The following is a 15770-nucleotide window of genomic DNA, read 5'->3' on the forward strand; positions in this document are numbered from 1 at the left end:
ATTTGTTTGAAATTTGGTCTCCTCTTTTCGCCCTCTCTTCCTTCTCTCACATTCCAAAACACATTAACTCTTGAGGCCAGGTTGGGGCAGGTCCCTAACTTACAAGCTTAGTGTGCAGATGGAATGTTTCCCCAAGTTTCTAAGATACAGTGTATCTGAGGGAGGCAAATGTGTGCTCTCTCCTACCCTACTCTTTTTGGGTGTTTTGAGTCTGTATATCCCAGATGGCCTTACACTCATGATCCTCTGGCCTTAGCTCCAGAATGCTGGGATTACATGCATACACCATGAGAGTTTCCTTCTGTTTCCCTATGGCACCATGTACATGTTGTACACTTAAATATATGCAGGTAAAACATTCGTACAAACAAAATAAATCTTGTGTGTGTGTCTTGCCTGCATACATATATGTACACTGTATGCATGCTTAGTGTTCATAGAGTTCAGAAGTGTTGGATCCCTGCAGCTGGTGCTAGGAACAGGACTGATTGTGAGTCACCAGATGGTGCTTGGTAGATATGTATGTAGAAACAAACAAACAAAGTAAGTAAGTAAGCAAGGCCCCCACCACAGGGTTTCTCTCTTGGCTGTTCTGGAGCTCACTCTGTAGACCAGGCTACCTCGAACTCACAGAGACTCACAGAGATCTACCTACCTCCTGAATGCTGGGATTAAAGGTGTGTGCCACCACCTGACCCAGTGATTTTTCTTTTTAGGTTTATTTTTTGCCAGGGTGGTGGTGGCACATGCCTTTAATCCAGCACTTTGGAGGCAGAGGCAGGTGGATCTCTGTGAATTTGAGGCTAGCCTGGTCTACAGAGTGAGTTCCAGCACATCCAGGACTACACAGAGAAACTCTTGTCTCAAAAAAAAATAAATAAAAAGGAAGAAAAATCACTTAAGAAATTATTCAAACTAATTTTGTATGTGAAACTGCCTAAGAAATATATAGTAACATTTCTATTTTCAGACAACCTACTTTTTTTTTTCCAGTTGCATTCCAGTCCATGATGACCGGAGGTAACATAGGGAAGCAGATCGTCTGCATTTCAGAAGATTCTTCTGTGTAGTCTTTGTGTACCTTCATCAAGGAAACCCTACATTTCCTACTTTGCACAGAGATTCTTAAGATACATTTAAGAAAGAATCTTACAGTAGATAGTTCTTGATTTTAGTGTGATCATAATATTTTCTTAATTGCATAAACTTTTTATCTTCAAAATTATATATTAATTATCTACCTAATATGTGGTTGCTAACCATAATACAATGGTTCTCAACCTGTGGGTTGTGACCCCCTGGGGGTCACATATCAGACATTCTGCATATCAGATATTTACATTATAATTCATAACAGTAGCAAAATTAGAGTTATGAAGTAGCAGTGGACTGATTGTATGGTTGGGGTCACAGCATGAGGAACTGTATTAAGGGGGCATCATTAGGAGGTTTGGGAACCACTGCTACAGTAGATTGAAGTTAGTTTCATCTGTTTTTCCGTTTTCTATTTTATTTTTGAGAGAGGATCTCAATATGAAGTCCACATTGGCTTCAAACTTGTGATTCTTCTGGCCCTGCCTCTTGAGTGCTGGGATCATAGGCATGCTTGATTTATTTTTCTTATAATAATAAACTAGTAATAGTAATTATTTTGGAGATGGGCCTGTAGCTCAGGCTGGACTGACTCCTCAGGTTCCTCACTGCCAATATCTCTGGGATTCCAGGCATGTGTTACTCACTATACTTGGCTAATTTTGTTTGTTAAAACTTAAAGTTACATATATTTGTATCAGATATTTTAAAACCCCTGGATAGTTAATATGATTATTAATGGATCATCTGTATACATCTTTTAAGTTATTTTTAAAACTGAGTAAACTTTCTAGTAATTCTAAGATCAGAAGCAGTTAACATTTGTTGAACTGGGGAAATTTTTAACATTCTTAAAGTGAGAGTATTAGAATTGAGATGAGCTTTCTATATTTTATATGAAAGAGAGACTTTAAAAATCTTTATGTACCAATGTCTCTGCACCACATGCATGCCTGGTGCCTGCAGAGGCCAGAAGAGGGCATTGGATCCCTTGGAACTGGAGAATTTTGAGCCACCATGTGGGTGCTGTGTTCTTCAATGCAGGTCCTTTGGTAGAGCAGCAGGTGTTCTTAACTGCAGAGCTATCTCTCCAGCCTGCCAAGAGAGGCTTGGGATAGTATAAGAACATAGGGTTGAGGGCAGCATTGGGAGGATCAGACTGTGGAACAGTTATGGGGAAGAAGAGCAGAAGTGTTGGGTTGGGAGCAGTGTGAGAAGATAATGAAGTCAGTGGAGTTGGTGGGAAGCTCAAGAGACCAGATCTGCACCCAGAAGATGATCTATTTGTGTTCTGCCAAATTACTGTGTAGCAAGTGTAAAAAAGTTTGTGTTTACTATAGGAATTGTGTGTATGTGTGTGTGTGTGTGTGTATGAGAGAGAGAGAGAGACAGAGAGACAGAGACTGACTGACTGTTAGGTAGCTTGCTATGTAATCCAGGCTGGCCTGGAACTTAAAGATCTCCACCTGCCTGCCTACCTCTAGAGCGCTAGTGTTAAAGGCCTGTACTTTGGGACACTTTGGAGAGCAAATAGATATAAACATCACTTGGATTTTCATTGATTGAAGTGGGTTGGGTGAGTGATCAGGGCAGAACACTGCTCAACGTTCTAGGGACCTTGGGGTTAATGCCCAATAGCAACCCCCATTCTCATTCCCCAGAAGCCCCAAGTAAAAAAAAAGCTTCAGGAAAGGATAGGGCTAAGTAAATTAACCAGTGGTTGTGGGCACGAGTATTCCTGACATATTGATGTACCTCATTTGTCTTATTAATTGTAACTCAGCCTTTGGAAAGTAGAACTGAAGGTGTTTTCTGAGTGTGCTTTATGGGCACTTTTTTACACAGCCAATGTACTTTATAGTGACACTTGAAATAAACATATTCAGATTGTATTAGTAATCACTCAATTCAGTTTTGCATGGGTCTAACCTTGTTCTACATACTTGCCCTGGACCAGTTTTTTCTTTCTGGGGGGTTCTTGGTCTGTTCATATGCTGGTAACTCCCAACTCTAGTTTGTTTTTTAATTCTTACTTAGACTTGAGGACTTTTAACTCCTAGTAACCATCTCCTTGCCACCCCGAGGTTTTCTTCAGATACTGTGTAGCCCTGTTGTCTTCAGACAGGATTACAGCCTTGCTTCTCCGTGCCCAGCACGAAACTGTACCGATGAATTCATTTCACCCGGAACGCCCAGAATGTTTTGTACCCAAACTACTACTCCCTAGCTCGTTTGGGCTCCTGGTTTATCTCTAAACATGAAAATAAACGCCTTAAGAGAACATTAATTCCCACGGGCACCATCTTTAATCCCTTACTCTTACGTGTACCACATCGTGAGGGGTTGTTGTTGATGCCTTGTTTTTGACAGAGGCTCACTATTAGCTGTGCTAGGGTGCTGGGATTACAGGACTGCGCCACCACGCCAGGACTTTACATTTCACGCAGTCAGTGAACTCAAAAGTTCCATCGAGTACTATTATTCACCTCGGGACTCAGGTATAGCCCTCAGTCAGGACATCCAAGATCTCTGGGAAGTCTTAAATGTCCCCCAAGCTGTACGTGTCCAAATTCATACCCAGTCCAATGGGCAGTGCGGGCCTTGATTGTGCAGGTCCCTCTTGGGCCGTGAAGATCTCAGGTCCTCTTCATGGAGAGTTTTGGTGTTTCGGGAGCAGTGTTCGCCGTCTCAGAACTCAGCTCGGGAGAAAGCTGCCCACCGGTCCACTGCGGCGGCCGCGCATGTCCTCCGCGGCGGGAGGGCGGTGACGTCACGGCTAGACTGCCCTGACCTGGTTTCAGACTCGCGGACCCGAGCGTCCCGAAGGGCGGAGGGGCGGGGGCGGGGTGCCGCCGCTCACCGGCCGGAGACCGGCGTGGGTGTGAGGGGAGGTGGAGGTCGGCCCACGCTGCTGCCCGAGGGTCAGCACCTCGACCTGAGGAACACCCGCGGGCCGGAGGAGAAAGCGAGGGGGTATGCTCGTGGGGGGTGGCCAAACTTCCTGTCCCGCTCTGGAGCTGCTTCCGGCGGGAGCCGGAAGACGCCGTGTGTGGACGGAATTCGGGACTGACTGACGGACGGCCAGCTGCCCTGGACTGGAAGGTGAGCTCCGGGCTGGCGCTGGCCACACCCGCTCGGCTAGGTGGTCCCGGAGAGGAAGGAACCCCCGGCGGGGTTTGGGGCTCCAGGGGCGAGCTTGCCCCCGAAGGGCACAAGGAAGCCGCCCCCACTTGGGCTTCCCCCCCGGCGTCTGGCGGGCAGGGAGCGACCGGTCCGAAGCCCCGCGGCTCCGGCCCTACCCCTCTCGGGGTTGGGGGGCCGCACCGTTTCGGTTCCTAGGCGTGTTTTTGCAGGAAGGTGCTTGGGAGCCAGATTGCCCCCAGGGAAGCGGAGTTAGCGCGTCCCCGGGGCGGAGGCTCCGGACGGCCCCCGCAGCCGGGCCTGCCCGCGGACCTGCGGGCCTGCCACCGAGACCTTTGTGCTGGCGGCAAGGGGTGCCAGCGGTGCCCTGCCGGCCTTCCAGCCGGAGCCAGCGTCCACGCACTTCCTCGGTCTGGAAGGGGACGCCTGCTGACCAGGGCTGGACCTCTGGTGTGTCCTCTCCCTGCCCCTGGAGGCCCGTGTGGGGGCAGCGAGTGTTCGTGGTCCGGGTGGGTTTTGCCCACTGAACTCGTCCTCCGAAGTTTCTCAGTAGAGGATCCTATTCGTTGATTAAACTTTATCCCACTTGCGCATGAGGAGGCTCTGAAGTGTACTTAGGTACCATTTGGGAGTTAAATATTACTGAGATGGGATTCAGAGTTCATACTTTTACATCAGACGTTGGCACAGGGGCCAGTGTGACATCTGCGGAGAGAAGAAAAATTATTGTGAAGACGGACAATTGTTGGTGTTTGGCATTGAGAAGTTACACTTGGTGTTATCGTAGTGTATTATCAGAAGATGTAGGCTCTAATTTAAGCTTTGACCTTGTAGGTGTCAAATGTGGGGTAAATTCTGCAATTTGCAGTTTCTTTGAGGGGGGTATATCAGTGAAGAGGTTTACCCTCATGTATCTGAACGTTATTCCGAGATACTAAACTTTTGAGTTTGAGGGGTGACAAACATTCTTGTGTTTTGGAAAAATAATGAGTGTTTGGGTAAAAGATAGATCGGAACGGGTAATTTTTTTATTTTTGGATTTTTGAGACAGGGTTTCCCTGTGTAGCCCTGACTCTCCTGGATCTCGCTCTGTAGACCAGGCTGGCCTCAAACGCACAGATTCACCTGGCTCTGCCTCCTGAGTGAGGAAAGGGTGACTTTTAAAGGCAAGGTGACCAGTTAGAAGCTTTTATTAATAGTGTAGTTGGGGGGAAAAGTGTAATTGAAAGATCCTGAGAAATCTCACCAGCATCACAGTAGGAGTAAGTGGCTTGGGGAAGTCATTAATGCCTGGGATTATTTAAATATGGAGAATGAGAGAGACTGCTAGAGAGGATTTGCAGCTGAGTGGGAAAAAAGATTGGGTAATAAATAAAAGGGATAATTCAAGAAGAACAGGTTTGGCAGGGGAGATAATCTGGGTTTGGATGTGGTTTGGTTTGAAGTGCTGATGGAGATATATATATATACATACATAATCTGGGTTTGGATCGAAATGCTGGTGGATACACACACACACACACACACACACACACACACACACACACGGAATTACTCAGCAAGTAAGTCATAGTGAAGGTTTGGAATTCAAAAGAAAAGTGTAAAGGGACAAGGAATTGGGTGTCACTTTGTCATGTTGGATATCCTCTGTTTGAACGGTTATCCATTGGTTTTTATGTGCTCACAGGGAAATGTGTATGAAGTCCTTCAAACTTATAGTAATGACTACTTTAGAAGTGGGGAGTGACTTCAGGGTTTCTTTGGGGAAAATGTAAAATTAGCCAAGCTTCGTAGTACACAACTTCAGTTTCAGTACTGGAAGGTGTAAGCAGGAGGGGTCGACCAGAAGTTCAAGGCCAGCCTCAGAAACATAGAGAGTTCCAGGATAGCCTGAGCTGTGCAAGAGCCTGTCTGAACCCTTCCCGCCCCGCAAAAAACAAGCACAGACAAAACTGGTTGTGTATGTAATTGCACAACTGTGAATATACTAAAGGTAGTTTAATTGTACTTTTCAAAATGTGTGAGAGTGGGATCTGGAAAGATGGCTCAGCAGTTAAGAGCACTTGTTGCTCTTGAGGAGGCCTCAAACTCCTGGAGATATGCTTATCTCTGCTTCCAGAGTGCTAGGATTAAAGTGTGTGCTACCAGGTCTGGCCCAAAATTTATTTTTTTGAAAAGATTTGCACTGCAAGAAGAAAATTTACATTGCAGCTTTTGAAAGTGGTTAACCGGTAATGGAATTGGAACTAGCCACGAACCTAGCGTGTGTACTTGCCATGGTACTCCTGGCTTGTTAGTGTGCTTAGCAAGTTCTGTGACAGATGACGTCCACATAGAACACTTGATAAACCACTGTGCTCCAGTACAGATTGTTTTCTCTTTATTCTGAGATAGGATCTTGCTGTGTGGCCGAAAACTCCCTAGTCTCTTGCATGCTTCAGTCTCCCCATGGCTGAGATTGCAGGTGCCTGCCACCACACCTGGTTCTTGAACAGGTTCCTGAGAGTTCAGCCTCTTCTAGTGCATTCTGCTTTATTTGTTCATTAAGTACCCATACAAGCCACAGATTTGGGCACCAGGATCGTATGGCTGAATTCGGTTACAATGTGCATATTGCAGTTGTTCTAGAATAGTTTTACTTGTTTTCAAAGATGATTAAAATGAAAACACTAAAATAAAAAGATGTAGTAGGTGACACCTGAGAGTCTGTGAATTGTCTCATTTCTTAGGGACTCTACAATTCAAGAATCTCAAAGTTGGATGCACTTTAATAATAACCTGAACAAACATCTGGTAATTTCTTGGCTTGTTATGTGAGCTGGAATTGAGGAAGAGGAATTGCTAAACCCTTGAAATTTAAGATCAGATTTAGACGTAATCATGCCAACTTGCTTATGCAGCTTAATAACTTCATCAGGTGATTTATTGAACCTTATTGACCTTAGTTCCTTCCTCTCATGAGGATGAGTGGATAAACCATATTAAGTTATTGTAGTGCTTGAGGAAGAAAAATGTATATAGAAAGAAAAGTTGGGCATTTATGGTCCTTTTTTATGTAATACGTAAAAGAAACGTTTCATATATATCTTGTAGACTGGATTGCAGGCTGCTGTTTGCATCAACAAACAAAACTTTAATTTCAGTATTTCTTTTAAAAATGAGATGTATTTATTTGTCTGTGCACATATGTAGGAGTCAGAGGACAACTTGTGAGAATTGGTTCTCTGTCTATCACATAGGTCCTGGGGATTGAATTGAGGTTGTCAGGCATGGTGGCCATCTTCACAGATTGACCCATCTTATAGGCTCTAATTCCAAGTATTTCTTTTCTTCTTTTTGTTTTTCAACACAGGGTTTCTCTGTGTAGTTCTGAACTCACTCTGTAGACCAGGCAGAGATGTCTCTGCCTCCTGAGTACAGGAATTAAAGGCGTGCACCACCACTTGGCTTCCAGTATTTCTTTTTCTTTTCTTTTCTTTTTTTTTGGGGGGGGCGGGTATTTGAGACAGGGTTTCTCTGTGTCGTTTTGGTGCCTGTCCTGGCTCTCACTCTGTAGACCAGGCTGGCCTCAAACTCACAGAAATCCTCCTGGCTCTGCCTCCCGAGTGCTGGGATTAAAGGCGTGTGCCACCGTCGACTGGCTCCAGTATTTTTTAGTGTCTGTCTTAGTCTAACTTTCCAGTCTACCATGATATTAATGGAAAACTTCCATCCTAGGTGCATTGTTTACTGTCTTTATGGATAGCAGTACTCCTAATTTTATCAGCAATTAAACCAAATTAAGTGAATTCATGTGCCAAAGTACTAGGATGGAGGGGACTTAGGCATGAGTTTTTGGCTTGGGGACTAGCAAGGTCTGTTCTTAGCATGGATAGACCTTTGGTTCAGTCTCCAGTGGTGACCAAGGAAGGAGAGGAGATGAGAGGGAGGGAGAGTGAGGAGGAATCGATTACTTCTGTGTCCTAAGAGCACTGCCTTTGGGAAGTACTTGACAGCCCACCCTCACCCCTGTTGTTGTGCTGGCCAGTGCACTCAGAGCACTGACTGTCACATGCTGTGTGTGTGCTGTGCCATTGAGTTACACCTCTAGACCTGAGAAAGAGTATCACTGTCCCGTGTCCACCCCCTCATCCCCCTACCCCCGGTTGTGAATTGCTGTAGCGCCCAGGCTTCCTGAGTGTTGAGGTTCCACATGTACATCACCATGCCCTGCTAGGCTTATGTTTACACATTACCAGAACAGCATAATTAATTACCTTTTAGAACCAAGAAAAGAAAAGTGAAGTCACACTGGTTACATCAGTGTGAATTTCTTTTTACTTTTTCTTAGGCATGTTGTAATTAGTGTTAAAATGGAAAATAGATTTGCAATCAATTGTCTTTGTTGTGTGGGCTTCACAATCTATGTGTGTGTGGTGGTGGGTGTGTGTGTGTGTGTTTGGTGTTGTGAATCAAACCCAGGTATTTGCACATGCTAGGCAAATGCTCTACCACCGAACTACATCCCCAGCCAAAACAGTATTTTGAAGTGACAATGACATTTAATGAGCCATGTCCTATATTTTGTGTGTGTGTGTGTGTGTGTGTGTGTGTGTGTGTGTGTGTGTGTGTGTTCAGGTTTTATAAAAGGTAATTGTGTATTGCTTCTACTTTTTTGTCTTATATTTTTGACGAACATCTATGGGAATATAGCTTTTCCATATTTAAGACTTTTTTATAGCCAGGTGTGGTGATATCTGTAATTCCAGCACTCAGGAGGAAGAGGTAGGAGGATTCGTTGACAGTTGGAGACCAACTTGATCTATGTGAATTTCAGGCCAGTCAGGGGTATATAGCAAGATTCTGTCTTTAAAAAAAAAGAAAAAAAAAAAAAAAGACCTTCATTAGAAGGAGCAACTTTGTAGGGACTGAAGGAAAAGGCTCAGTGGTTAAGAACACTTGCTCTTCTTGCAGAGAACCAGAGTTTGGTTCCCAGCATCCACACAGGGCTGCTTAACAACCACCTGGAACTCCATGGAGCTCCAGGAGAATCTGATCCCTCTATTGAACTCAGTGGACACTTGGAGACACAGTGAGGAGATACACATGCATGAAATAAAAATAAAAATTTACAAAGAAGTAGAGCCGGGTGGTGGTGGCACACGCCTTTGATCCCAACACTCGGGAGGCTGAGGCAGGTGGATCTCTGTGAGTTCCAGGCCAGCCTGGTCTACTGAGTTCTTTCCAGGACAGGCTCCAAAGCTACACAGAGAAACCCTGTCTCGAAAAACCAAAAAGAAAAGAAAAGAAAAAAAAAAAGGAAGTAGAAATAGTTTATCAAAGCATAACACTTTTATAGGTTTTGATGCTTGCTGGGCTTGTTCTATTTTAAGACAAATGTTATAGGCTGAATTCTTAGTCTGCTTATTGTTTATTTAGCTACATTTCCTACTGCTCTTAATGCTGTGTCTTTCTCTTTTTTCACCCTATTTTAGGTTAAATTGATTACCAACCTAGTTCAGCACCTTACAGGAAAAGCATAATGTTTCTCAAAGGGATATGTGTATAACGGGAAGGTGTCATTGACTCTGAATTAGATTTGAACCTGTCCCCTGAACAGCTACAGGATTCCAGAAGCTGAATCAATGTTATCAGATGAGTTAGAATCCAAACCAGAGGTGAGCACACTTAGCTGTTTCTTTGGTGGTTTCAGAGTTCATTCCAAGTCCCTTGGTCAGGAAACAGCTCTAGTGACTTAATAGTAAGCATTTTTAATTTGTGAGCCCGAGGATTCTTAGTGTAATTCATAGTTTACAGTTTTCCTGTTGCTAAAGGTTTTCTCAAGATTTCACTGTTCTGTTTCTACCTGTTGTGGATTTTTTTCCATTTGCTATTTAAGTATTTAATGAAATACATAGTAAAATGTCTTATCCCTAAAATGAGTTTATGTTATACAGTTGTGGTATATATGTGTATATATGTATACATTTATTTACACAAATTGTTAATCTTATATATAATTGAAAATATTTTCTTTCTGAAAATTACTGGAAGATTTAAGCATTCATTTTTTTCTACCTTAATTTTAGTAAATCCGTGTTCCATAATAGGAAAGCCACCAAATTTGAAATCATTACTTAATTTTGAAGGCTGGAACTTTTAACTAGTTATGTCATCTTAGACAAGTCAGTGTTTTCAGATTTATTTCTCATTTGTAAAATACATATTCACCTAGGAATTTAATGTAAGGATGAATGAACCACTACCCAGGAAAATGCTTTGTAAGATGTAATCAATACAGTGTTGTTGAAATAAAAAAAGAAAAAAACCTTATCATTTTAAAATACACTTGGTAGAAAAGGACAAATTAATTTAACCATATAAATCAACCATTCTATAGAACCAACACCTCGATAAATGTAGTTTAGTTTTTCGGTGTACATGGCTGAGACAGGAACAAGACCGGATCATGCCATCACTGGTTTGCTAACTTTAAAAGTTGAGATTCATTCCTAGCAACCTCTGTTTCTCAGCGTTGCTTCTTTTCCCTCCTCAGCTCCTGGTTCAGTTTGTTCAGAATACCTCCATCCCCCTGGGACAAGGCCTAGTAGAATCAGAAGCTAAAGACATTACTTGCTTATCCCTCCTTCCAGTGACCGAGGCCTCAGAATGCAGTCGGCTAATGTTACCAGGTAAAATATGTCCGCTACGGAGAGCACAAAGAAGTCTTAATAAGAGTTTGGCCTACTCTGTGGCAAGAGTAGAATGGATAGTTTGATTTTAGAGTAAAATCTAAGAGTCCTGGAAAAAAGCAACCACAGAAGTCTAAGTGTCTAAGTAGTTTAAGCCATAGGGATAAGTATGGCCGGGAGACAGAGAGGCCATTGTAGCACCGTGGGACTCCTCTTTGAAGTTACAGTGTCAGGCAGGAGGCTGCAGAGGAGGAGGGTGCTAAGGTAGACGAGAGTGCTGAGGTGAGTGTCGGCAGGGCTCGGAGGCCCGAGGGAGACCTAAGAGGCCAGGGGGACAGGCAGAGGGCTTGGTTAACATTGCCAGGATGCAGGGATGGAGGCCACCGTGTAGAGTCTAGTGTCTCAGGGATTTTGTTTGTTTGTTTTGTTTTTGAGATGGTCTGGCTGTGTAGCCCTGACCGGCCTGGAACTCAGTGATCTGCCTCGGCTGGGACTAAAGGCTGTGCCTACCACTGGCCCTATGTAATATTTTAAAGGACTCTTTTTTTTCTCTCTCTCTTTCTTTTCTTTTCTTTCTTTTTTTTTTTTTTAAATCTAGGCTATTTGAGGACTGTTTAGAATGTTAATACTAATCGGGGGAGGTCGATGGTAGCCTGTCGATGACAGTTACTTCTTAAAAATTCTGATTACTTCTCTCTAATGATGGTCTGTAAAGACTTTAAGATCTTTTAGGATTCAAGAAAAGCAGCTATACTCAGCCAGTAAACATGAAAGTTTCCCTATCTTGGGCTGGAGAGATGGTTTGCTAGTCAAGAGCACTTGCTGTGCAAGCATGAGGGCTGGGGTTTGAATCTCCAGGACAAAAGGGGCTTGCCACCAAGCCTGGTGACCCGAGTTCCATCCCTGGAACCCATATGGTGGAAAGAGAGAACTGACTCCTGAAAGTTGTCTTCTGATTTCCACATATGCAGCATAGCGTGATCGTGCAAGCACGGATCTAAATAAATGTAACAAATTAAAAAAAAAAAAAATCTGCTCAGGCGGTGGTGGCACACACCTTTAATCCCAGCACTCAGGAGGCAGAGACAGGTGGATCTCTGTGAGTTCGAGGCCAGCCTAGTCTACATCTACAGCGTGAGTTCCAGAACAGCCAGGACTACACGGAGAAACTCTGTCTTGAAAAGCAATAATAATAACAACAACAACAATAAAAATAAAAACCCTGTAACTTCCAACTGCAAAGATCTGATACACAGTTTTATTGAGAGGAGGTCTTGCTGTATAGACCAGGTTGGCCTTGAACTCAGAGAGCTGTTTCTGCTTCTCCCATACTAGGATTAAAGGCGTGAGCCAACAGATATGGCTTGATACTCTCTTCTGGGCTCTAATCGTGGATAGACAGGCATACCCACACACGATTGTGCACATACACTAAGGTGAATCTTTTAAAGGTTCCCTATGTGACCCTTACTCTTTCACATCATTTGTTGTGTTTCTAATAACAGTGTGAGTCATTGTTATCTAAATCTCTCTTTGAACCTGTACAGATTTCTAGGTGCTAATCTGTTAGTTAAGTTCCTGCCAATCCTGAATTCTCTGTCCCATTTCAATTTTTGAATAACAGTAATAAAGGGAATTTACAATACAAACAGAAGTCCTTACCCTGATAGAGTGATTATATATTTAAAAAGCTGAAAGAGAACGGATGTTGGTAAGAATGGAGAAAACCTTGTACATTGTTGAAATTATGGGAAACGTATGACAATTTCTCAGAAAGCTAAACACGAACCATGAGATTTGTCAGCAGTTCCACTGTGTATATCTCCGAAGGAATTGAAACCAGTCGAGTCAGACGTTAAATACGTGTACCAGGACGCGTGCGGGGGGCTCGGAAGACAACTCGTGGGAGCTGCTTTTCTTCTCCTTACTGATCCCGAGGATGGAACTCAGGCCATCCGGCTTGGTGGCAAGCGCTTGGCCACAGCCGTACTGTTGGCCCTTGTGTTTCTAGCTGTAATATATGGTGGATACAGAAAAGAGTAAAGCCACGTATGTACAGCTTGAATAAATATAAGGATCTGTCCACATACTGACCTCCTGAAGCAGAGCAACATCGTTAGCTTCCATAGACTCTCCTGATGTAGAAGCCTCCACTATTCAGTGCAGCCTCACTGTTCCCACTTCTGTGGTTATCTCTTCTGTTTTCCAGAATTAACCATTCGTGTATACAGCTCTAAGCAAAACTTTTTAATTTTAGCCGGTTTGTGACCTTAAATGAATGGAATGATAAAATCTCTTTAATAGAGGTGTACCTTGTTTTACTCTCTGTCTTTGTGAGGTTCATTCTTATTGTAGCTTGGTTTGGTATCAGTCATAGTGTCCTGCCATGTTTACATACCACAACTTTTCAGTTAATGTCCCTGTTTCCCAATACTGTGCTATGATGAACAGTGCTGTTAAGAATTTTATGTTTTTAAAATATTTTTGATGTGTTTGGTAAAATACATAAGGCATAGGATTGCCATTTAAATTATCGTTCAGTGTGTGGTGTGTGATATTAAGGATATTTACATTATTATGCAGCTTCATTAGGCCAGTATCTAATGAAAATGGTAGTACTGTCCATTTTTATTATGATCTTGTCATCTGTGTAGAAGAAAAAAAGTGTTACCTGACTTTTATAAAGACGAATGATGAAAGCCTCTGGAAACATTGTATACGTCATCACAAAATGTAACTCCTGATTGTATAGAGCCATTATACTTATTTCTTCTCTCCTTTAATTGTTAAGTTTCGCTGGGGTGTGGTGGTGCACGCCTGTAATCCCAGCACTCGGGAGGCAGAGGCAGGTGGATCTCTGTGAGTTTGAGGCCAGCCTGGGCTACAGAGCTAGTCCAGGACGGGCTCCAAAGCTACAGAGAAACCCTGTCTCGAAAAACAAAAACAAAAACAAAAAAGTTAATTTTCTTTTAAAATAGTTTATCTTTAAAAATTAAAAAAATCATTATTTTTATTTTATTTTATTTGTTTGAGGCAGTATCTCATGTAACTCACCCCTTAGAACAAACTTCTTTTTGGATATTTGAGACTATGTAGCCCTGGCTGTCCTGGAACTCTCTTTGTAGGCCAGGCTGACCTTGAACTCACGGAGATCTGTCTGCCTCTGCCTCCCCAAGTGCTGGGATTAAAGGTATTCGCCACTGTGTCCAGTTTAGAACCAACTTCTTTAGAGCAAGTCTTGTAAATGATTTATCTATATTCAGTGTAAACCTAAAACTGTAATGAAACATACTGATTATTCTACACAATTTCAGTGGTTTCCCAGGCAGTTTTTCCCCTGTGATTATTCTAAGGCAGTTTTTGTATTTGCCAAAAATGAGAGTGCAGTATCCTCTTGTAAGGGTACTAGAAACGAATTGAAGTTTAGTGTCTTAGGTGCTATTTATCGAAAGGTGAGCTCTCTGGAGGTGAATGCTACATAAAGCTGTGGTGTTTTCCTTCACTAGATGATACTCCAAATCATACTAATTCCTCCAAGGAGGTCCCTTCTTCAGCTGTTTTGAGGAGCCTTCAGGTGAACGTGGGCCCAGACGGAGAAGAGACAAGGGCTCAGACTGTACAGAAGTCCCCAGAGTTTCTGTCCACTCCAGAGTCGCCCAGCTTGTTGCAAGATCTACAGCCAAGTGATAGCACTTCCTTTATTCTTCTTAACCTAACAAGAGCAGGTACGTTTTGGTACTTTCAGAACTCTACTCCGTTCTTAGGGGAAAGTTAGAGGCGGGCCAATAGTTAATCCTGATAAGATGCAAAGAATCTTCATTATTTGATTTCTTTAGAGAGTTGGTATGGTCTAGTGACTAGCTGAATACATAAAAGAAGTACCAAGACTCTGTGATGACTCTGCATTTCCTCTTGTTTAAGTTTGTGAGATGGTTGGTGATAAATTTTGCCAAGTATAAGAACAGTCTGCTCTTCATATTTTGGCTTTTATCATCCCTGTTCTTCTCTGCAGCAGGAGAATGCTGTCTGCTCCTTTAAGGCGTGTTGGGTGTTGGGTGCTGTGTATCAAAATGGTAAATGCCTTGGATATGGGTGGTTTCTCTATGTAGCACTGACTGTCCTGAATATGGGGTCCCTCTGCCTCATACTGCTGAGTGCAAGGACAGAGTGGTGCCATTATGCCCTGCAACAGAAACATTCTGGTTTGGAAAATTAGTGTGGTGCCCTTGACCAAGATAGTAAGAGCCAGAACAGGCTTGGGGGAGGATGCTTAGTTCCAAATGAGTCTGTTGGTGTTTTGATATTGGAGGCACATTGAGGAGGGAGTACCTTTAGAGAGTTTAAAATAGGAATGCAGAGTTCTGGAGAGGTTTGGAATAAAGAAGGCAGTTGGGCTGCTCATCACATTCAGAAAATGTGAAAGGATTCTTTGATTCTAGAGAAGCTGGAAGCATATGTAGAGAAAAGGTAAGCCTAGGACCAGGAGGGGGACATTTAAGAGGACAGCAGGACAAGGAGAACTGGGAGAGGACGGTGAGTGGGAAACCACGGGCACTAAATGATTCTGTAGGATGCACTAGTGAGATTCAGTGTCTGCCTGGTGACCTTTGCAAACATAATAATTAGTGGAGGGTAGATGTGGGGAGAGAATGGAATGTGACTGAGTGGAAATACAAGTTAGAAGGTAGAGTTGTTTTGAAGCTGAGGTCATACCTGTAGCTGAAGCAGGAGGCCAAGTCTGAGGCCCACCTAGACAGCATAGTGAGACCTTGTCTCCAACAAACCAACAAAAACTTTCGCACACCTTTAATCCCAGCACTTGGGAGGCAGGGGCAGGCAGACCTCTATGAGTTCAAGGCCAGTCTG

General features: G+C 43.2%; 2 protein-coding genes across 5 annotated transcripts in view; both read left to right on the plus strand.

The window, feature by feature from the left end:
* Positions 1-1317, plus strand: part of Ptgr2 (prostaglandin reductase 2) — a 29615-nt gene extending 28298 nt beyond the window's left edge. For all 3 annotated transcript variants that reach the window (XM_036206494.1, XM_036206493.1, XM_036206492.1), the window contains one exon: positions 994-1317. In XM_036206494.1, coding sequence (XP_036062387.1) covers positions 994-1070 — 77 coding nt within the window. In that variant the 3' untranslated portion in view covers positions 1071-1317. The remainder of the gene's footprint in view (positions 1-993) is intronic.
* Positions 1318-3946: 2629 nt separating this feature from the next.
* The window catches only part of Znf410 (zinc finger protein 410), a 28512-nt gene continuing 16688 nt past the window's right edge, over positions 3947-15770 (plus strand). The window contains exons 1-4 of one of the 2 annotated variants that reach the window (XM_036206489.1): positions 3947-4194; positions 9708-9890; positions 10769-10904; positions 14411-14629. In XM_036206489.1, coding sequence (XP_036062382.1) covers positions 9858-9890; positions 10769-10904; positions 14411-14629 — 388 coding nt within the window. In that variant the 5' untranslated portion in view covers positions 3947-4194; positions 9708-9857. Of the gene's footprint in view, positions 4195-4437; positions 4852-9707; positions 9891-10768; positions 10905-14410; positions 14630-15770 lie in introns of those variants that run through there. The other variant, XM_036206490.1, reaches the window with a different exon arrangement.

Source organism: Onychomys torridus, chromosome 14, assembly GCF_903995425.1.
Source record: "Onychomys torridus chromosome 14, mOncTor1.1, whole genome shotgun sequence".
NCBI classification, from domain to species: domain Eukaryota; kingdom Metazoa; phylum Chordata; class Mammalia; order Rodentia; family Cricetidae; genus Onychomys; species Onychomys torridus.